This window comes from Rhipicephalus microplus, unplaced genomic scaffold (genome assembly GCF_043290135.1).
Source record: "Rhipicephalus microplus isolate Deutch F79 unplaced genomic scaffold, USDA_Rmic scaffold_12, whole genome shotgun sequence".
NCBI lineage: Eukaryota > Metazoa > Arthropoda > Arachnida > Ixodida > Ixodidae > Rhipicephalus > Rhipicephalus microplus.
Window position 1 is genome coordinate 29,944,896 of NW_027464585.1, and position 23,387 is coordinate 29,968,282.

The following is a 23,387-nucleotide window of genomic DNA, read 5'->3' on the forward strand; positions in this document are numbered from 1 at the left end:
TAAGCAACAAGGGCTGCTGGATAGTCGAACAACCCCGTCGTCGAGCACCTCCTTTACTTGTGTCTGTATACACTTACGTTCTTTCGCAGAAACGCGGTAAGGCTGCGGCCGGATGGGGTGGACGCCATCGTCGGTAATAGTTTGATGCTTTGTGAGGTGTGTTTGACAGACTTTAAAAGGGGAGGCAAAGCAAGATTGAAACTCCTTTAAAAGGTCATGAAGAGCAGATTTCCTTTCGTATGACAGCGTCAAATCAACGTCATTTTAATCTAGATATTTCTCAGTGTCAGTCGTTTCCTCAGACGCGAAGCACTCTGTGACATCGGCAACAGGGTCTCCATATGCAACGGTGGTTCCGCGAAAAAGATGTCGCTGTTCGTAGTTGAAATTCGTAAGTAGTATCTGTGACTGGCCGTCACGGACATGCACAATACTTCGGCCGGCGCATACACCTTGGAGGAGCAGAAGGGATAGGTTGCTTTCGGCCACCACGTCCCCGTCCCGGAGGTCTTCGCAAATGACTTCGATGGGAACAGTCGCTCGAGGCGGCAGCGTTACACTGTCGTCAGCAATACGCAGTGCAGGTCTACGGCAGTTATCAGCGTGTCGATCTGTTGCACCTTGAGTCATCAACAGTCAGCGAATAATAACGCAGTGGCATAATAGGAGTACCAAGTTAGTAAAGTGCGTCTACAGCCCCAAGAGAACTGAATTGGAGGCTAATTTTCAAAGGGCAGTGCAACAACAGGAAAAAAGAGAGACAGAGAACAAGGAGCACAAATTGAATGACTAGCCAATCAGAGCTGAGCTGTCGAGGTGTTGGCGGGTGCGGCGGCCGCATCGGCCTAAACAGTGAGCGGTCGTTGTATGGGTTAGACTTATTGCAGTTGAAAAGGGTGAATGAGACAATGAATGTATGTTTACACCATTTTACCGTATTTTTATTGTTTCCGACTGGCGGGTATCTCTGGCTGAAACCTCGAGACTGACACATAATGTCTCGGGCCAGCTTATCGTTCTTGCAATTCGCTGAGACTACTTACTCGTCCCGTCAGGCCCGGCTGAGTAGAACGCTTTGTACAATAAATGTAGATGTGGTGTGGCATGCTAACTTCAGAAGTACTGAGTGAAGAGGGCACAGTTTTCGGACTTGAAGCTGGATACTTCAGTGGCGTTGTTGTGCGTCAGAATAAACGATGCTGGTGTTTCAGATGAGTACTTTGGCCACGAAGTGCTTCCTGGATACTCTGGTACCCTGCGAGTGAATAGGCAACAATAGTTTAGACATCGTCTACAAAGTATGCATCTACATAAATGTTATTACGAAGCGCGATATAGCTCAACAGGGTGAAAAGTGTGGGAGCAAAATACAGTGATGTTTCTGTGGATTTTCAACAGAAAGTGGTGACCTTTTCCCCTATTACAGTGAAAGCGGCTATGAGATCACAACTCAGGTAACTTGCGGCGCCGTAATTGTCCGACGCCACCACTGCCGGTGCCCGTAAGCACTATCGCACGAAATAAAAAAACCTAGTACCAAAGACACAGTTGGGCTTCAACCCGAGTCCGCTCCGTGCCAGCACTGAACCACGCCGTTTATGGTATTTAATACAAATGTGGCTTACGTATATACATAGCGCAAAACATACATAAGGTCAATTCGACAAATGTACAATGGGCGTTGCAAACTAAATTTCATACAACACAATTTCTAAAGGTGTGTCCGAGTAGCACACTTCATGAACTTTGTATACCAGTCCGGCGAAAATTGCAGTTAGTCATAAAAGTATTTTAGCTGCACAGTCGATTGTAAAAAGTGGCATCGCGAAGACACCATTAGTTCCGCATGCCTGTCCAACATGCGAGTTTTCCATAAACTGGGCATGCCCATTACCGACAAGATGTCAACAGGCATATCATTGCATTTGAGTGGTACAAGATAACGGATACTATGAGAATTTAAATCTTGTCGTTTCTTATAATCCCTCTGCAGGACGTCCCAGAAAATGATGGCGTCCTTACAACTAATAAATCAATGTTATTGTTTTCTGGAACTTCATAAAGACGGCAGTTGATTGAGGATGCAAGTATGCTTTTGGCGTTTAACCAAGTTTTTACAGGTATTGTTTCTGTATGCACTTTGTGAAAAAAATGTCCTGGTTATTGGTAAACAGGCATTTTCGTTACACGTAATAGCACGTCATGGCCAGAACATCCAATATATAGTGAGCGGTGAAGTGCGACTGGAAATAGCACATCCAATACAGCATAATATTGGTCTTTTCTTGAGCTAGAAAACAAGTAATAATTGGAGAATCTGGCTGTCAGAAAACGCAATGATTCGTATACTTCACGAATGAACCCTAGCAGATAGGGAGGCGATGCAAAATTAATAGATACTACTAAGTTTATTACCACATCCATAAAATTTACTTGAATGAATGTTCGAAGCTGTGGATGAGCGCAGTCACGAAATAGGAAAAGTGCCACACCAGTTGTCTATTAAAAAGGTGTACAAACTGCTCAGACAGGTCTAAAAACATTGTCTTGCCTCATCGGTGCGTAGGCTGATGACCAAATGAATTTAGCAAATATACGGTGAAATTTCTGTATGTAAACCCTCGAACAACAAATTATTTGCAGTACGTGGAATATTTTTGTTGCCAGAAACAGGTTGCATGTTTTGGCTCTGCCAAAGTTGGAGATGTTATGAGGAATAAACATCTGGGCGTAGCGCATTAGGGTGGGTACATGTACTTTTCTATCGATATGCATCTAATGGAATGCCTAGAATTTTTGGTGGAACACAAGACTGTTCTATAACCAGAAAAATGGTTGGTTTATAAGTCCACGGGTCAAACCACAGTCTCAAGCTTTTAGCCAAGTTCATTCGTGGCACTGAAAATTTTCCCAATCCTCTGATTGTTGACACCACCATTTTTATACTAGAAAAATCTGTATGAAAGGACGCCAGGTCATCCGCATACGCCAATACCTTTGCCTCATTCCCATAAGCACTGAAACCACGGACATTACTAGATCGAATTACGCTTAATCACAGTGGCTCCAAGTAAAGAGCAAAAAGCACTTGCGACAACGGGCAGCCTTGTTTCACAGACGAGTTAAAAAACACGGGCTTTGGAAGATAGCCATTAACAATTAAATGGCTTAAACATTCACTGTAGCATAGTTTCACATCTTTGAATATAGTGGAGCAAACGTTGGCATGTTCGAAAAATGAAAACAGAAAAAATAGCGAACCCGATCAAAGGCTTTCGCTAAGTCTACTTTTAGTATTGCCTGTTGTTCATGTGAGTGTGATCAATGTTCCAATACTGTGCGAGCAATATGCACGTAAGACTGTATTGAGCGACCTTTCAGACCGCAGTTATGATAGACACCGATAAGTATCGACATTGCAAATTGAAGTCTGTTTGAAAGTTTCTTTGCAAAAGTTTGTATTGGACGTAGCACAATGTAATTGGTCTGTAGCCATCAACGTGACGAATTGTTTCTCTATCTGAATATTTTGGCATTAGAGCAGTGTGGCTTTTAGTAGAAGATCGAGGAAGCGTCTCGAGATTCAAACTCAGCGTGAAAATGTCGAGCAGTACAGGGCGCAGTAATGATATAATTTTTTTTGTAAAACTCGTAAGACATTTCATCAGGTCCTGGAGTTTTTGGCAATGGTAACTGCTCAATGGCAAGTTCTATTTCTTTTATTGTGAATGGCCCACTAATTGATTCACATTACTCATCATTTAGAGGAGTCACAAATGACAAAAACTGCGTCACCAGATCTTCATTTTCATTTTCAGAAGAGGCTAATAAGTTTCCAATTCTGACATAATTTCACTGGAACTATTGATTATTAATCCTCCCGAGTAAAGATTTGGTATGTTTGATTTTAGCGTTGCGACATTCGTCGAGTAAGGCTTCACGTGTGGGCTCCTCCGAATGCAAAATACGTGTATTCAGAGGAGCCCACACGACAGGTCATGGCGGTGCTTGGGACTTGTTCGCAAACTTGCCTTAAGCAGGCTCGATGCCAGGAAAGGGAATCGCATTTATATGAGTAATAAAACATTTTGGAACAGCAAAAGAACAACCAGGCTTCACACAATGCGAATTGCGTAACGAGTGGGTCGTCCGATGCTCCAACCCATTACAAAAGCTTGTTCCTAATCACCCATTAACTGTGGCGCTAACACACTTCAGGCATAATTCCTAATCGTCATCAGCCACTGCATGAACAACTGGCACAAAGTTCCTTGCAAGTATTTGGCAGATACCACGGTTCTCAGAAGAATGGCGAAGGATAGCATAGCGAATGCCAGCCTACTATCCAGAAATTAATATTATTCAGTAAAATTTCATTTGGGCCTAGTTGGTTGATGATCAGAGGTACTTTCACAGCGCAGGCACAGACACACCACAAAGAAAGAGACGACACACACAAGCGCTGACTAACAACTGCATTTATTTCAGGAAAAGTCGGTGCATAAATACCACCAAGGCAGCCATATCGCACATGCACTACGCAATCGACAAAAAACACACACAATATTGTAATCTGAGTTGATAAATGAAGCAGTGTATAATATAAGCGAGGAAATGAAATCGAATTCGGACGGGTGCAGCGTGAGGAACGTGTCACTTATGCACCCTTCCAGGTAAACATGCACCGACTTTTCCCGAAATAAATGCAGTGTTAGTCAGCACTTGTGTGCGTCGTCTCTTTCTTTGTGGTGTGTCTGTGTTTGCGCTGTGAAAGTTCCTCTACCCCATACGCGTATCAGCCGTGGGGGAAAGGGGGGGTACCATCCCCCTCCCCCCCCACTGAGAAAAGTTGGGGGGCTGAGCCCCCCACTTTCGACAGTGGTCACTCTTGGCTGCACGCTGGGGAAACCAAAAGGTAAGGCAAAGTTTTCTGTCACATCAGTAATCTCTCAGTTATGTTCTTATGGCAGAATGAAAATGTTATGAGGCAATGTTACAACATAATAAAATGTTGCCAATATTGCTGCTGTGATAACTTTCCTTGTAGGTTCTTTGCGATGCGGGTTGCCTGTGCGACGTTTTCGCGTCTTGTACTGTAGTATTGCAGAGCAGGCAAGCACTGAAGAAGAGTTCTATATTATTACATAACTTGCTTATGCTTTTATTCTGCTGTGACTTGTTGATGCAGTTAGGAATTCGAACGAGCCAACTTTTTTTGAACTGGTCAAAATCACTTGCTGCTCCCGGAAAATAATTTTCCTCTAAAATGCTATATCATCGTCGCTGCTCTGTCGAAGCTGTTGCGAGCCGACGAGGGTGACAATTTGTCTTTGGTTTTCAAGTTTTTCCGCACTGAAACGCCAGAAAATTGTTTCCTCTTCAGTCTCTGATAAGCCCGATCAGCCTTGCTTATGATAACTTGGAAGTGGAAGCTATAGCAGCAGTAAATTAGAAAAAAAAACGCGCATTTAGAGAGGTGATGGAATATTTACTGTACATTGATAAATGAGAGTTTGCCAAATGTATGTTTTTGGTGTTTGACACCTATAGCCCCGTTCAACGTGGATGTATCCTCGTTGACGCTTGGTACATCTCCAACCCGACGACTAACATCCGTGATAAATTTCTTAAACAAAGTATTGCGGTATCTGTAGATGTTAACCACCTAAACATAATCAGAGAGAGAGAGACGCATGATAGCAAAATGAGCGTCGCATATTATACGCAGAAATAGGGCTAAGGGCGCCATTACTCGGCCTCGGCCTGTTAAAGTGTGATTGAACTTCGTGGTTTCTAAGAAAGCGCGTTGCGCCACCACTGTGTTAGCAGATTTATGTCGAAGTGCGAGCCCGTCATTAAAGTTTCACTCTCTCTCTCTCTTTATATATATATATATATGTTATCTAACAGAGGAAGTTATTAGAACCAATGTAATGTAAATAAGAAGAAAGAAAAGTGGGTGAAAAAAAATTTCTGTTAGATCTCATTAATATTGTGTCAAAACACGGAAAAACGAGCCCTTAGGTATACACTTCTTTCTCTTTATAATTGTTACGTTTAGTAATGTATTTATTACGCTGTGGCGTACTGGTAGACTTCCAGGGGTCGTGCACCGGAGGCCTATCTCGCTAGCCGAACGTCCTCTTCTCTAATCTGCCTGTTCCCTGCTACCCACCGGCTCATACCCAAATCACATAAGCAGTAACATTTCCCTCCACGCAGACGAAGCTTACTGGGCGAGTTAAAGAGTCTCTCTGTGAATATAGCGCTTCAAACGTGCTATGTGGACTAGCTCAGTCTTTGCAGATCGTCGGCCATTTGAATGAAGACGTGCTACGCAGTAAGTTACATCGCTTAAGCGATCTAGAACAACATAAGGTCCCGCATAGTGTGCCAGCATTTTTTCACACAACCCACGTTTCCTATTTCGCGTCCACAGCAACACGTGGTCTCCACGATTATACGTCACGTGTCGACGTTGACGGTCAAAACGTGTCTTCGAGCGATCTTGCGAAGCGAGGGTGCGCAGGTAAGCAAGACGTCGGGCTTCTTCTGCACGGCAGACGATCTCGGAAATACCGGAATCATGGTGGTCCATAAACGGAAAGACGGTATCTAGGGTATGACGACGTGGCCGAACATACAGAAGAAAAAACGGACTGTAGCTGGTAGTCTCATGCTGTGCGGTGTTAAATGCGTAAGTAATGAAAGGTAGCACGCCATCCCAGTTCTTGTGATCTGCTGCGACATACATAGAAAGCATGTTCGTCAGAGTCCTGTTAGTTCGTTCCGTCAGGCCGTTTGTTTGGGGATGATATGGCGTAGAGTGCCGAAAGCTTGAAGCGCATAGACGAAGCATCTCTTCCACGACGTCTGCAGTGAATTGTCACCCACAATCACTTATAACAATTTTAGGAGGTCCATGTCGTAGAACCACAAACCGCAGCATGAATAAACACACGTCAGCTGCAGTTGCCGATGGCATAGCAGCTGTCTCGCAGTACCGTGTTAAGTGATCGGTACATACGACTATCCAGCGATTGCCATTATAAGACCTCGGAAAGAAAGGGACCTAGAAGGTCAATCCCAACTTGCTCGAATAGAGTTCTAGGGGGTGGAATAGGATGTAGTCGCCCTGGAGGAGCACTGGTAGGGCGCTGGCGGCGTTGGCACTCGTTGCAACTAGAGATGTACTGTTCCGTCGTCTGGCGCATTTTCGGCCAGTAAAATCTTTCTTGAAGCCGGCAAAGAGTTTCCGCTGTGCCTAGATGGCCGGACGTTGGGTCATCATGCATAGCCTGCAAGACGGAAACGCGAAGGCTCTTCGGAACCACGAAAAGATATCGTAAGCCGGTCGTAGCATAGTTCTTTTTGTACACAAGTTCGTCGCGCATGCAGAAGCGAGTCGCCGATGGTATTGACTCGGTAGGAAGGAGCTCCTGTATGGTGTGGTGCCTTTGCTGCTCAATCCTAAATGCGTTGGTATCAGGAAATGGCAGGTCCAATGGCGCGATGTAGGAGTCGAAGTTGCCCGCGTCGCAGTCCGTCGATGGAAGCGGTAGTCGCGAAAGGCAATCTGCATCAGCGTGACGACGGCCGCTTTTATAGGAAACTGTAAAGTCGTATTCCTGCAGACGGAGTGCCCAGCGCGCTAGTCGACCAGATGGGTCACGCAGATTGACCAGCCAGCAGAGCGAATGATGATCTGTCATGATGGTAAAGGGGCGTCCGTACAGGTAGGACCAGAAGCGCTGCACTGCGATGACTACGGCGAGGCATTCTTGCTCTGTGACGGTATATTTACGTTCGGACTGGCTTAGAGAGCGACTTGCATACGCAACGACATGTTCTCTCGTATCCAAGCATTGAACCAACACGGCGCCTACACCGACACCGCTAGCGTCGGTGTGAAGTGCTGTGGGAGCCAGAGGATTGAAGTGTCGAAGAATCGGATGGGATGTTAAAAGGAACTTCAACTCAGAAAAAGCGGACGTACATTCCGGAGTCCAGTCAAATGGCACACCTTTCTGAAGCAGGCGCGTGAGCGGGTGCGCGATATTGGCAAATCCAGGGATGAATTGATGGAAGTACGAGCAGAGGCCCAAAAAGCTGTGTAGTTTTTTCGCTGAGTGAGGTTGCTTGAACGCCTCCACTGCAGCCGTTTTCGTGGGATCCGGCCGTATGCCTTCTTTGTTCACCAAGTGTCCAAGGACGAGTGTTTGGCGCTCTCAGAAACGACATTTCTTTGAGTTGAGCACCAAGCGTGCTTTGCTTAGGTAGTTCAGCACGAGGTCGAGGCGTGTGTTGTGCTCACAGAAAGTGCGCCCAAAAATCACAACATCGTCTAGATAACACATGCATACTTCCCACTTTAAACCACGCAGAATGTTGTCCATGAAGCGCTCGAAAGTTGCAGGCGCATTGCATAGTCCGAATGGCATCACATGGAATTCAAAAAGTCCATCTGGCGTAACAAATGCCGTTTTCTCTTTATCTTCCTCGTGCATTGGAATCTGCCAATACCCTGACCTAAATCAACAGATGAAAAGTAGGAGGCTGATGAAAGACAGTCTATAGCATCGTCAATACGTGGTAGTGGGTACACATCCTTCTTTGTGATGGCGTCGAGACGGCGGTAGTCAACGCAAAATCGCCATGTTCCATCTTTCTTTTTGATCAATAATACGGGAGCGGCCCACGGACTGCATGATTCCTGAATCACATTCTTCGCATCTCGCCAACCTGTTCATTTATCACTGCGTGTTCCGAAGGCGATACCCGGTATGGCTTTTGTCGAAGAGGTCTATGGTATGCCGTATCTATGCGGTGCTTTACACGAGAAGCAGGGAATGATAGTGGAGCCTGTAGCTGTGCGAAATCGAAAAGACCAGCATGTTTGCGCAAAATACTCGCCAGGTCATTACGCTCGTTGGTGCTAAGAGACTTGTCAATCATTGATATTATGGAGGTGTCCCTGGCGTGCAAATGATTGGAATAGGGCTTATCCGGAAAATCACTGCTCTCTGAAAGGATGGCAAGGGAGAACACCTGATGTTGACGGACCTTAGCAAGTTGTAGACCCTCTGGCAGTACCGAAGGTTCATTGGAGCCATTGATCACCCAAAAACCAGTTTGCCCGTGCACAACCGACAACGTACAATAGGGTATTGAAAATTTTCCTTTATGCAGCTGAGGTGAATGGGCTCTACGGTGGCATCAAATGTCGTCTCGGTTGCAGGGAAACTGACGACAGGAACACACTTGGCAGACAAGGGTGGTACAGTTGTGTTCATGGACACGCAAAGGGTGCTTTCCATACAGGGCGGGCTTTCCATAAATGCTACTGGAACATTTGAATCTACTGTAATCTCTCCTGTGCGGCAATCAACAGTGGCACCACAAAGATTCAGGAAATCAAGTCCTAGAATTACATCATGCGTTGAATGAAAGAGAACAGCAAAATCAGCGATAAAACTCTGGCCACCCAAACTAACAGTCACTGAGCAGACACCAACAGGTTGTAAGACATCTCCACTCACTCCACGAAATGTATCAGCACGGTCCCAACGCAACATAACCTTTCGTCCAAGAAGGCGTTTGAATGCTAGACTCATCACTGGTATGGTTGCACCTGTGTCCAAAGGCCATTGTTGAGACACCGTCGATTAACACACGAACCTTATTTCGAAACATGCAAATTAAAGGAGGCATTTCTGTGGATATCGAAGACTGTCCAGCGACCTCACCTCCAACGGTCGCGCCGACTAGTTTTCCGGCAGCGGCAAAGGGTAGCGCGCCTCGGAGACGGCGACCGATTCGAACGAGGGGCTGGTGGGGGTGTCAGACTGCGGTCAGAGGCCGGAGAACGGTGTCGCAGTGGCCTTGATATCTCGTGGGACGTGCTTCCAGGTGACGTCGGTGTTCGTGCAAAACCAGACAGGTGGGATCTCGGTGAGCGGTTGTACCTTGGCGGCTGCCGGTAGTTGCAGTACCTGGCAATGTGGCCTTTGTTGCCACAGTTGTAGCAGACGGGCAGGGTGTCGTTCGTCGAACCACTGCTGAGAGCACTCCGCTGTGTAAGGTCGCCTACACGAACGGAGTGGAGCAGCTTGCTGAACGGTAACTGCCCGCCTTTGCGGAGCGGGGCTGGTACGAAGGCGTCGGTCATACCGCTGGTCAGGCACGAATAAGTCTCGGCGTGGCCAGGAATTTCCAGCTTCGCTAAAGTCCGCCGCACATACCGATGGTGGCAGAGGAGCGAACGGCGCCGGATAGTAGGATGAACAGGTAGGCGGATGATCGATGGTGTCGTCGGCCAGTGTGTCTTGTCGCTGTAGTTCTTCGCACACTATTGCCCTGATAGCTGCGGCAAGGTCGGCAGGCGGGCTTACGTCGACGCTGGCGACCGTTGTGACATTTGTCAGCCAACCAAATTTCGGGGCAATACGACGGGTCTTCAGCTTCTCGAAAGTACGGCAGTGACGTTGGACGGCGGATACGGAAGTGAGGTGTTCCCTGCCTATGAAAAAATTGTAGACGTCCTCTGCTATACCCTTCAGAAGGTGTTCGACCATGTCCTCTTCAGACATATACGGGTCTATGATCTTGCAGAGCATCAGAACCTCCTCTATGTAGGTGGTACACGTTTCTTCAGCAGTCTGGGCTCTTCGAGCACACGTGCGTTCCGCGCTTTTTTTTTCGAATAAGAGTCACCGAAGCATTTCTTGAGTTCTTCGGCAAAACGATCCCACGTTGTTAAGGAATCTTCGTGGTTTTCGTACCACATCAAGGCGGTTTCCGTGAGAAACAGCGCGACATTTCCCAGTTGGTCGGTGGGATTCCAGCCGTTGTACCGGCTCACCCTTTCGTAATGTGTCAGCCACGCATCCACATCTTCCCCTGCTCTTTCCGCGAACGGGCGGGGTTCCATATAGTGATACGGAGGTGCAGCCGGCACTGAACTTTGTGTGGTTGAGAAGCCGTGACCTTCGCTCTCGGTCATGATGGTTATTGTCGGTGGCAGACCAGCAAGACGACGGCTCCGGCGAAGTTCAAACAGCTGTGGCTCTGTAGTTCGTCGACGTGCTGTACCCAGCACCTCCTCCACTCTGTTACGTTTAGTAATGTATTTATTACGCTGTGGCGCACAGGTAGACTTCAAGGGGTCGTGCACCGGAGGCCTATTTCGCCAGCCGAACGTCCTCTTCTCTTTCTCTAATCTGCCTGTTCCCCGCTACCCACCGGCTCATATCCAATCACATATGCAGTAACATTATATATATATATATATATATATATATATATATATATATATATATATATATATATATATATATATTTATATATTTATATATATATATATATATATATATATATATATATATATATATATATATATATATATATATATATATATATATATGTTTGTATATATTGTAAGACAATAGCAGATTTGTGGTCTTGACGGCGTTTATTGCGTTTATTGTTTATTAGGCCGAATCGCCTGATCAACGCTTCGAACGAAGACGACGTTTTTTGTTATGATGATTATATACAGATAAAGAAGATGAAGGTCAAACGCTGTGAATATTGTGTTTACACTAATTTCCCCCTCGCGCGGAAGCGGCCAATGTGGCCGCTGTTTATGACATTGGTGTACGTCGCACGAATGGTTTTAAGCGCGACACGTGAACAACCTCCGTACCACGAAAACGGCCGTCGGAAGGCATGACAACAGGGCTCACTCGGTAGTTAACAGGAGACGTCTGCTCGACTATAGCGTAGGGACCGATGAAACGTGAGTGAAACTTATCACACAGGCCGGGAACCCCCGCAGGGGTTCACAACAGTACTTCGTCGCCAGTATTGAATTGAACTACGTGGTGGACGCCATCGTAGCGAGTCTTCCGCTCTTGTTGGCTTGCCTCTGTATACAGGCGGGCGCGTCGGCGACAATAGGCCAGCCGAGAGATTAAGTGCTCACTCGATGACTACGGCGAGTTCACAGGGACGTCAAAAAAGATGTTGAGCGGAGATGTCGGTTGACGGCCATAGATGAGAAAGAATGGGGAATAGCCCGTGGTGCGCTGCGCAGCGGTATTGTACGCAAAAGTCACGAATGGCAGGATGGTATTCTAGTTAGTGTGGTCAGCGTTGATATACATAGATATGCTGGTCAAAGTTAGATGGAAGTGCTCTGTGAGGCCGTTAGTCTGGGGATGGTAGCTGGAAGTCATCTTATGAACCGTATTACATGCGTGGAGGACCTGTTCGAGTAGTTTCGAGAGAAACGCCTTGCCGCGGTCGCTCAATAGGTTGCGTGGTGCATCATGTCTTAGAAACATTACCTCCAGAAAAAATGTGAAAATATCCTCTGCTGATCCTGAAGGAAGTGCAGCTGTTTCGGCGTACCTTATTGAGTGGTCAACTGCTGTGACAATCCAGCGCTTGCTGCTAACTGATATTGATAGTGGTCCGTAGAGGTCAATGCCAATGACATCGAAGGGAGCGTCCGGACACGGGAGAGGTTGTAGAAGACCGGCCGGGGAGGATGTGGGTCGCTTGCGGCGTTGGCAGAGCGAGCACGACATGACATATCGCGCTACGCAGGTGGAAACCCCAGGTCAGGCAAAACGACTGCGGATGCGTTCATAGGTTTTTTGAAAACCGAGATGACCAGTCTTGGGGTCATCGTAAAACGCTTCCAAAATCTGGGCCCTTGGGGAACGAGGAGCAACAGGAACTCAGCGCTGTCCTTCTGGGTGGAAGACAAAACAGTGAAGGACTGAGTTTTCAGTTTTTACGTTCCGAATCTGTCGATGGGCGCAGGCGTTGGGAGGACGAGAGGAGCCTTCAAGGCGCTGCATTATAGAGCGACAGTAAGTGTCGCTGCGTTGGTGGGATACAAACGTCTCGTTGCCGAAGGCAGAAAGTCAACAGCGGCGAGTAAATGAACTGACAGAGACGCCATGATGGGTTCACTCACAGCTGGCGACAGGCCAGGAGCGCTGATGAGAATGGTAAAGAACAGCGGCTAAGGGCATCGGCATCGTTGTGTTTTTTGCCGGATTTGTAGGTAACGTCAAACTCGTATTTTTGGAAACGAAGTATCCAGCGACCGAGACGTTCAGACAAATTCTTCAACGCCGACAACCAGCACAAAGCGTGGTGGTCAGTGACGACAGAAAGTGGCGGCCGTGAAAATACGGTAGAAACTCCTGGATGGCCCAGACAACGGCGAGACACTCCTGTTCGGTGATGGTGTAGTTTTTCTCTGTTGCTGTGAGGGTGCGACTAGCGTATGCGATCGCACGTTCGCCATAACACTCTGTTCGTTGCAAAAGTACAGCGCCGAGTTCGTGTCCGCTGGCATCAGTATGGAGGAGAGAGAGTGCGGCGTTATCGAAATGACAAAGCACTGGCTCAGACGTGAGGGCACGTTCCAAGGTGTCAAAAGTCACTTGGCATTCGTCTGACCATACGTATGACGCTCCCGAACAAAGGAGTTGGTGAAATGGCGTAGCACTGGTGGCGAAACTTTGTATGAAGCGCCGGAAGTGCGACGCAAGGCCAAGAAAGCTTCGGCTATCTTTGGTGCGTTGAGGCACCGGGAAGTGAAAAACGGCGGTAATCTTGTCGGGATCAGGCCGGATTCCATCATTGCTGACGAGATGTCCGAGTACTTTAATACTTTTGCTAGCAAAGTGGCACTTGTTGGTGTTGAGATGAAGGTCAGCAGCAGCGAAACACGTCAGAACTTCACCTAGGCACTGTAAGGGCTGTTCGAGTGTTGAAAAAAATATGACGATGTCGTCAAAACAACAAAAGCAGGTTTTCCACTTAAGGCCTCGCAATACAGCGTCTGTCATTCGTTCAAATGTGTCTAGTGCATTGCAGAGACCGAAAGGCATGGCATTAAATTCGTATAGTCCGTCGGGTGTGGCAAAGGCAGTATTTTGCTTGTCATTCACGTGAATTGGAATTTGCCAATAACCGGAGCACAAATCAAGGCTCGAAAATTATTCCGCTCCTTGTTAGGAATCTAAGGCATCATCAATGCGAGGCAAGGCATATACGTCTTATCTGGTTACATTTTTAATGCGCGGTAGTCAACGCAGAATCGCACCGAACCGTCTTTTTTTTGCACGAGAACGACAGGTGACGACCAAGCGCTTGAGGACGGGCGGATGATGTTTTGCCTTAGCATATCAGCAACGTGCTTGTCGATGATCTCGAGTTCGCTGGAAGAGACAAGGTATGGTAGACGACGGAAAATAGAAGTTCCGTCGGTGTGTATGCGATGAGCCACCGCAGAAGTCTGGCTTAGAGCAGTGGAATGTACGTCAAAAGAAAATTTATTCTTAGACAACAACGCCAATAGTTCCTCTGCTTGCGGAGGAGTGAGATCCGCGCTGATGGCATTGACGAGAGCAGTAGTAGGCGGAGCATCTGTTGGTATTGAACGTGATACCACCAGACTGGTATCTGAAGCCACTACAGACATAGGTTGTGTGTCCATGCTGGAAACTACAACAGTGCCCTTTGTCAGCAGAATCGGCACATTGGTGATATTCAGTACACTGAGAAATGCAGTGCCGTTGGAGAAGCGTATAAGACTCGATGAAAGTGCAATCCCTCCGGATAGACAACGGGCTGATGAACTGACTAGGACGTCACCGTTGTCAATGTAGTCAAATATAGCCGTGATAACGTGTTCGTGGTTGGGTGACACAAGGAAGTCATTGGCTGTTTGTAGTCGGTGAGATATCATCCGTCTCTAGCATATGTATGAGTCATCGTCGACAAAAGATAGAAGCAGCAGCATCACAAAGAAAGTCCCCTCCTAAAATAAGGATAAAAGCACAAGAAGCCAGCACTGCAAACTGAATATGATGCCGGATCCTATCAATGAAAACTCTAACGGTGCACTGTGCTGATGGCCGTATCTGCAAGTCATTTGTGCTACGCAAGAAAGTGCCAGTATAAGGTGTGCTAACCTTACGTGGACGATAAAACAAATCTGCATGAATAACAGAAATAGCAGCCCCCGTGTCCACCAATGCTTGAACTGGTACCCCTTTCGCATACACTGATAACAAGGTGGCTGTGCCCTCTGGAGGTATTGGTGTTTGTTCGAGCGATGCAGTTTTCTCTCCATAAACTGCACCAGCTAGTTTTCCGAGTGGTAGTCAGAAGTGGGTGCTGCCAGTCTCAGAGATGTTGAGCGTCGCAGAGGTGAAGGGGACCGGCAGCGTCCGGGATAGCAGGGGCGAGGTGCGGCAAGTGGAGAAGTCGGAGAGAAGGAACGTGTCGTAGGGCGGCACTGGTACTGTTTCGGGGATGGCTCCGAATCTCTTCCATAAACGTCGTAGCCACGGCGTTCGTCCTGCTGGCGCTTGCCGCAAAATTGCGAAATGCGGCCCCGAATGCCAAAATTGTAACATATTGGGTGAGGCGAGCGCCAGGGTGCGTAGAGTGCTGGAGCTGTCACAGGCGCGGGTACTGGCGCTGGGACAGGCGAGTGTGGTGCAAATGCTGCTACGTTGGACTGCGCAGGAACAGGATGCGCGTGCTGAACCAAGGCAGGTGGCACGGCAGTGACTTGCGCATACGTCATGGGTAGCGTTGGTGGCGACGGAGTATTCGATATGAGAGCGCCAGCCATAGATGAGACCTCCTTTTTGATGCTGTCGCGCAGACCAGCAGATGGAGAGTGAGGCCGAGGGGTGGGTGCACATGGCAGCCCTTGCGCTTGAAGTTCCTCGTGAATCAGAGTGCGAATCAGCGTGCGCAAATCCACATCCGAGGAAGGCCGGCGGTCTCTGGCGTCTTGGTAGTCTGGGTGCAATCGAATGGCTTGGAGTTCATCAAGATGTTGACATGTGGTGATGACGTCCTCAACGGTGGTGGGGTTTTTAACAGCCAGAGCGTTAAACGCGACATGGCCTATCATTTGATGATGCGGCAAACACGATCGGCTTCTGTCATCGCCGAGTTCACGCAATGGCAAAGGGCAAGGATGTCTTCAATGTACGAAGTGTACGTCTCCCCGGGATGTTGGGCACGCCTGTCGAGCTTTTGTTTCGACACTTCGGACCGGATGTTTGGTTTCCCAAAAATCCTTCGGACTTGTTGAGCAAAAGTAGGCCAATCCGGGAAGCTGCTCTCGTGGTTAAAAAACCACGTTTTCGCGACATCGGACAGATAGAAGGTGACGTGACGAAGTTTTTGAGTCTCATCCCATAGGTTATAAACACTGGTCATGTCGTATTCTTTCAGCCATACCTCGACGTCGTCGCGTGGAAGACCCGAGAAGATGGTTGGGTCGCGCTGCCGGGCGTTGACGATCCACGCAGGAATGGTTTGTTGGACAGGAATGCTGGATGTTCCGGGTAGCGGTTCTTGAGCCATTACAGCGGACGGGGGAAGCCAGCGGCGACCCGAACGAAGCTCCAGGGGAAGGTGAATTTGGAGAGGACTTGGGGATTTAAGCAGCCTCCACCCCTCTGTAAGACAGCAGCGTTGGGGTCTCGACGGCGTTTATTAGGCCGAATCGCCTGATCAACGCTAAGAAAAAAGAGGACGTTTTTTGTGATGATGATTATATACAGATGAAGAAGATGAAGGTCAAACGCTGTGAATATTGGGCTAACAATATATATATATATATATATATATATATATATATATATATATATATATATACGGAAGCGAAAAAGCACGACTAACGAGGAAACACTTTTATTAATCACATACGTTTCGTCTGGTGGGCCAGCCTTCGTAAGTGTAATCACATACGTTTCAGCTGGCCCACCAGCCGAAACGTATGTGATTAATAAAAGTGTTTCCTCGTTAGTCGTGCATTTTCGCTTCCGTTTATACTACGGAGCCAGTGCGCTTCCTTCCTCACAACGTCTATATATATATATATATATATATATATATATATATATATATATATATATATATATATATATACATATATATATATATATATATATATCTATATGAGATATAACAGACAGTAATGCCAAGGAATGTACAGGGGAAGTTATTAAAATCAATGAAATATAAATAAGAAGAAAGAAAAGTGGATGAAAAAATTACCAACTGTGAGCAGGAATCGAACCTACGACCTTCGAATTACGCGTTCGATGCTCTAACCACTGAGCTATCACAGCGGCCCTCCCTCCATCCACTTTTTTGGGTTTATCTGTGAATTTAGAAGTAGGAGCGACAGTCAGCGCCATCTATAAGCCAAACAACGAGTGTGAAAACACTCTTATGCGCATGTTTGGCGTCACGTAGCACATGAACCTAATATGAGCGGGCAGCTGATTAATTGTCCCTCTTATACAACCTAAACACACCAAGTCTGCCAGTACGAGACCCTCGTTCAACCTAATAAGCCCTTAGGTATACACTTCTTTCCCTTATATATATATATATATATATATATATATATATATATATATATATAAATATATATATATATATATATATATATATATATATATATATATATATATATATAAATATATATATATATATATATATATATATATATATATATATATATATATATATATATATATATATATATATATATATATATATATATATATAGAAAACACACGTCGAAAAATACAAAGATTTCTTTACGTTTCGGCCGTGGGACCGGCCTTCGTCTGAATAACAGATGTAACAGTGGTGCAACAGCATATAAGAGCATACGTTTCGTTTGCAATAATCAAGCTTCGGAGTGCTTTATCAAAACAGAAATACCCTTCCAAGATGATAGATGACGCCATTAAAAGGGCAAGTAATCAGGACCGCAAAACGCTTTTAAGCACCAACAGACGGTCTTCTCCTGCACTAACCTTGTTCTAACATTTTCCGCGCCTGCGCAACACGTAAATGTCGTTTTAGGAAAGCATCATAACATACTTCTACAAATCGAACGACTTAAATCGATTTTCCTAAAACCACCGCGTGTGACGTACAGAAGAGCGCAAAATCTGCGTGACCTACTCATGTCGTCAAAAAGCGTACGCAGTAAACCTACTGGCTGCCGTTTTTGCAACAAACCTCGTTGCAAAGTCTGCATGCATATGACCACTTCACTTATCGCAAACCGCACCGCATCTAACTTCAGTGTGAAAATGAACGGTGACTATAACTGTGACACGCGTAATGTAGTTTACCTCCTGGAATGCTCGATCTGTGGAATGCAGTACGTAGGCGAAACCGAAACACCCTTTCTATATCGGTTTAACAATCACAAGGCTCATATCTCTTCACTTCCTCGCCTTCCAATATCAAAGCATGCTAACGCAATGAGCCACTCATTTGACAACATTAGAGCCACGATTCTGGAGCCTGGCTTCCAAACGCATCATGACAAGGAAGTGTGCGAATCATTTCTCATCTTTTAGCTGAATACAATCGCAGGCGGGTTAAATGAGAGTACGGGGAAACTTAGCGTATTCCATCAGTGACCGCTGATGATGTTATGGCTTGTACGAGCTGCAATCCTTGTGCACGTGTCGTGACTTGTTAATTGATTGCTTATAAGTAGGATGTGATATGGGGGCCCCCATATAGATTTCATGTCTGATTGTTGCACTTCCTTTTATGATGTTTGCACTCAAGTGATTATTGCAAGCGAAACGTATGCGCTTATATACTGTTGCACCACTGTTACATCTGTTATTCTGACGAAGGCCGGTCCCACGGCCGAAACGTAAAGAAACCTTTCCGTTTTTCGACGTATGTCTTCTTTTTATTCATACTATTTACCGGCGTCCAAGAATTTATTTCCTGCATTTATATATATATATATATATATATATATATATATATATATATATATATATATATATATATATATATATATATATATATATATATATATATATATATATATTGTAAAGCAGAGGAAGTACTCCGGCGCAGAGGCAGCAGCATCGAGTGTGCAGCAGCGGCTCGAGCTCGGAAATTGCGGCTGGTGCATCGCCTTCCAAGCCTTCCAAGCATCAACCTTCCTGCTTAATAAATCTCCTTTATAATTGGTGGAGACGTGCCGGGTACCGTCCCTTACACCTTCCCGCTACCATCCTGGAACTCCGTTCTCGACGGCTACCTTCTGCTATGCCGGACGCCGATCAGCAGACGCTTCCATCTCTTCCGGCCACCTGTCCAGGCAGTGTTCCTCAGCGGGAGCCTCCAATCTTCAGTGGAACAGATGACAACGACGTTGAAGAGTGGCTCTCGACTTTCGAACGGGTGAGCGCTTTAAACAGATAGACGGACGCGGACAAGTTGACACGCGTTTCGTTCTATCTCGCGGGTGTAGCCAGCCTTTGGCTTAGAAACCACCAGGCAGACGTCCAAACGTGGCCGCAATTTAAAACGTCGATTGTAGCAGTCTTAGATCGACCTGCCGTCCGAAAACTTCGTGCCGAGCAACGTTTACGCACACGCGCGCAAGAAACGGGTGAAACCTTCACAAGTTACATAGAGGACGTCGTCGATTTGTGCAGACGCGTGAACGCCGAAATGACGGAAGCTGAAAAATGTAAGCACATCCTCAAAGGGATTGACGACGACGCTTTTCAAATGCTCTTGGCGAAAAGCCCGACGACTGTTAACGACGTAATTAGCCTCTGCCAAAGCTACGATGAATTGCGGAAGCAGCGAGCTCTGACAAGACGTCCTCCAGCGCACGATTTGGCATCGCTGTCTAGTGTGATCAGTGGTCATGACCACGCGTCACTAATGGCCGAAATAAAAGCATTTGTCCGCGAAGAAGTTGCACGACAGCTTTCCTTGGTGCCTTTCACACCAGAAGCTACCATGACTGTACCATCGTCTCTACGTGACGTCATTCAAGGAGAGGTCGCCGAAGCCTTACCAGCTGCTCGCGAGCCTAATCTTGTGGCTGCTCCTCTCACCTACGCCGCGGCTGCAGCCATGCCAACTCACAAGGCGCCTGCACCTCCGTTCCAGCCTCGCGCGAGCTATCCCCCAGCTCCAGTTCACTGGACCGGCACTAACACCGCCAACCCGTGGCGCACCCTCGATAATCGCCCGATATGTTACGCTTGTCGATACCCCGGACACGTCGCAAGGTATTGTCGCCGCCGGACGCATATCACCAATGAAAACCGCCGTGAGCCTTTCTTCCCGCTTGACTCCAAGGCGCGATACGGTTCCTCCATTCCAATGCCAGCCCGCTACCAGGACGACCACCGCCCTCGGCCGGGACGTCTTCGCTCGCCCTCTCCACGCCGCCGCTCGCCTTCTCCTATGCGTCGACGGCCCGCACCTAACGAGGAGGAAAACTAGACGACGCAGTTCCTGAGGCAAGAACTGCGCAAGTTTCGGTTTGCCCAAGTCCTCATTTGTCACCTACCAATGTTATTGATGTGTTCGTCGAAAATATCCCTACTGTCGTTCTTGTAGATACCGGTGCAGCTGTTTCTGTTATAGATGCTGGATTTTGCCGCTCAATTCGTAAGGTAACGACGCCTTTCTCCGGATTATCGCTTCGCACAGCCAGTGCTCAACCTGTTCAACCAACCGCAGTATGTACAGCCCGCGTGACAATTCAGGACGTTCTGTATACGATAGAGTTCGTGGTTCTTTCATCATGCTCCCATAATATTATTTTGGGATGGGACTTTTTGTCGCGTCATAACGCCGTAATCGACTGTGCTAGGGCTGAGGTCGAATTTTGCTCACTGGATGACCAAGCGTCCGTCGACACCCAGTTTGCCGCTAAACTTGTCGTTAGCGATGACACCTACATCCCTCCATGCTCTTTTGCGTTCGTGCCAGTTTCATGCAGCGCCATATCCGACGGCACGGTCTTCTTCACACCATCTCGAATATTCGTCGCCCGAAGAGCTCTCCCCCTGCCTTTTGCTGCTCTCGATCTTGTAGAAGGGTCAACCACAATGCCAATTTATAATCATGAGTCGTCGTCTTTATCCCAACTTTGTCGCGAGTGCCTTGGCCACGTCGAGACAATCAGTTCTTCCAGAATTATATCCGTCCCCGATGAGGTGCCTTCTACCTCCGTCTGTGAACTTGCTGTCGTCTCAGCGCCTGACTCAACGTCGGCAAACATATTTCAACCATTCATCGCTGCAGATTTGACATCTTCGCAGCGTTCACAACTCCTCACCATTCTTGAGAGCTACCGCCACTCTTTCGACGTTGAACAAACATCTCTCGGCCGTGCCTTAGCAGTAGAACACCACATCGACACTGGGTCCCACTCACCGCTGCGACAACGACCGTATCGCGTGTCCGCTACAGAACGCCGCGTCATTGCTGACCAAGTAGACGACATGCTTCGCAGAGGCGTCATTCGACCTTCACAGAGCCCATGGGCGTCTCCGGTGGTTCTCGTCAAAAAGAAAGACGGTTCTATTCGTTTCTGTGTCGATTTCCGGCGATTGAACAAGATCACGCTGAAAGATGTCTATCCACTACCGCGCATTGACGATGCTTTGGACAGTTTGCAGGGTGCCGAGTTCTTTTCCTCGTTAGACTTGCGGTCAGGCTACTGGCAGGTGCCTATGGCGGAGGCCGATCGCCCCAAAACCGCTTTTGTCACGCCAGACGGCTTATATGAATTCACCGTCATGCCCTTCGGACTTTGCAATGCACCTGTAACGTTCGAACGAATGATGGACAACATCCTGCGTGGACTAAAATGGAAGATATGCTTGTGTTACCTCGATGATATCGTGGTCTTCGCCCCTAACTTTGACACACACTTACGTCGCCTTCAGCACGTCCTTACTTGCTTAACTAACGCCGGTTTGCAATTAAACCTCAAAAAATGTCGATTTGCCATGCGTCAACTGAACATTTTGGGCCACGTTGTTTCCAAGGAAAGCATCCTCCCGGATCCCGAGAAATTGCGAGCTGTTACGGCGTTTCCTAAACCTGCCACCATCAAAGAACTTCGAAGTTTCATCAGCTTGTGTTCGTATTTCCGGCGATTCGTCTGAAACTTCGCGTCTATTATATCACCTCTCACGCAACTTCTCAGCAGCTGTAAAGACCTCTTATCGTGGTCCCCTGCCTGCGACGAGGCTTTCACCACCTTGCGACGGCTTCTCACGACGCCACCCATTCTACGCCATTTCGATCCTGAAGCTCCAACTGAAATCCACACCGACGCCAGTGGTGTAGGCCTGGGTGCTGTGCTCGCACAGCGTAAACCGGAACATCAGGAATACGTCGTGGCATACGCTAGTCGCACACTTACCAAGGCTGAGAGCAACTACAGCGTCACAGAAAAGGAGTGCTTGGCCATTGTGTGGGCCCTTGGAAAGTTTCGCCCATATCTATATGGTCGTTCTTTTGATGTCGTGACCGACCACCACGCGCTGTGCTGGCTTTCGACGTTAAAAGACCCATCTGGCCGCCTCGCTCGCTGGGCGTTGAAAATTCAAGATTACGACATACGCGTGGTTTATCGGTCAGGACGGAAGCATGCTGACGCCGACGCCCTTTCCCGTTCCCCCCCTGTCCCAGAATGCCACAGCTGACTCCGCTTGCGATTCCACATTGTCATCGCTTGACTTTGACACCATTGCTATCGAACAACGCAATGACCCGTGGACTGCGTCTCTCCTCAATCATCTCTCCGACACTTCTGAACTCCCAAAGACGCGAACGCTTCGGCGCCAAGTTCCACACTTCTCGATACTTGACACGCTTCTCTATCGACGTAACTACGCACCAGAGGGACGCAAGTGGCTGCTCGTCGTTCCACGAACCCTGAGGTCGCAGATTTGTTCCTCTTTTCACGCTGACCCACAATGTGGCCACGCAGGAGTCTTCAAGACCTACGAAAGGCTTCGACATCGCTACTACTGGCGTGGCATGTATACCTTCGTCCGCAACTTCGTCCGCTCTTGTGCCGAATGTCAGCGCCGAAAATCTCCACCACACGCCTCCGCCGGTGAACTGCAGCCTTTACCATGCCCTTCCCGACCCTTCGAACGGGTTGGAATAGATATTTATGGGCCACTTTCATTGACTCCGACTGGCAACAGGTGGATAATAGTTGCTATCGACCACCTAACGCGCTATGCTGAGACCGCTGCTCTTAAAACGGCTACAGCACAGGAGGTTGCCACTTTCCTACTGCTTCATTTTGTGTTGCGTCATGGAGGCCCTCAAGAACTCCTCAGTGACCGCGGCCGCGCCGTCTTGTCCGAGGTCATTGAACAATTGCTCGCTGAGTGTGCTATTGTACATCGCACATGTACCGCTTACCACCCACAAAAACCAATGGGGCTACCGAGCGCTTTAATCGTACTCTCGGTGACATGCTATCCATGTATGTGACGCCTGACCACTCTAAC

The 23,387-nt window shown here is 47.5% G+C and overlaps 1 protein-coding gene and 1 non-coding gene across 2 annotated transcripts in view; both read right to left on the bottom strand.

Moving 5' to 3' along the window:
• Positions 1-915: 915 nt before the first annotated feature.
• LOC119166712 (acetylcholinesterase) overlaps positions 916-23,387 on the bottom strand; it is a 338,783-nt gene continuing 316,311 nt past the window's right edge. The window contains exon 7 of the mRNA XM_037418035.2: positions 916-1,255. Within this exon, the coding sequence (XP_037273932.2) occupies positions 1,114-1,255 (142 nt within the window). The 3' untranslated portion in view covers positions 916-1,113. The remainder of the gene's footprint in view (positions 1,256-23,387) is intronic.
• On the bottom strand, positions 17,108-17,180 carry TRNAT-CGU (transfer RNA threonine (anticodon CGU)). The gene has a single exon. It is a non-coding gene; the product is annotated as a tRNA-Thr (tRNA).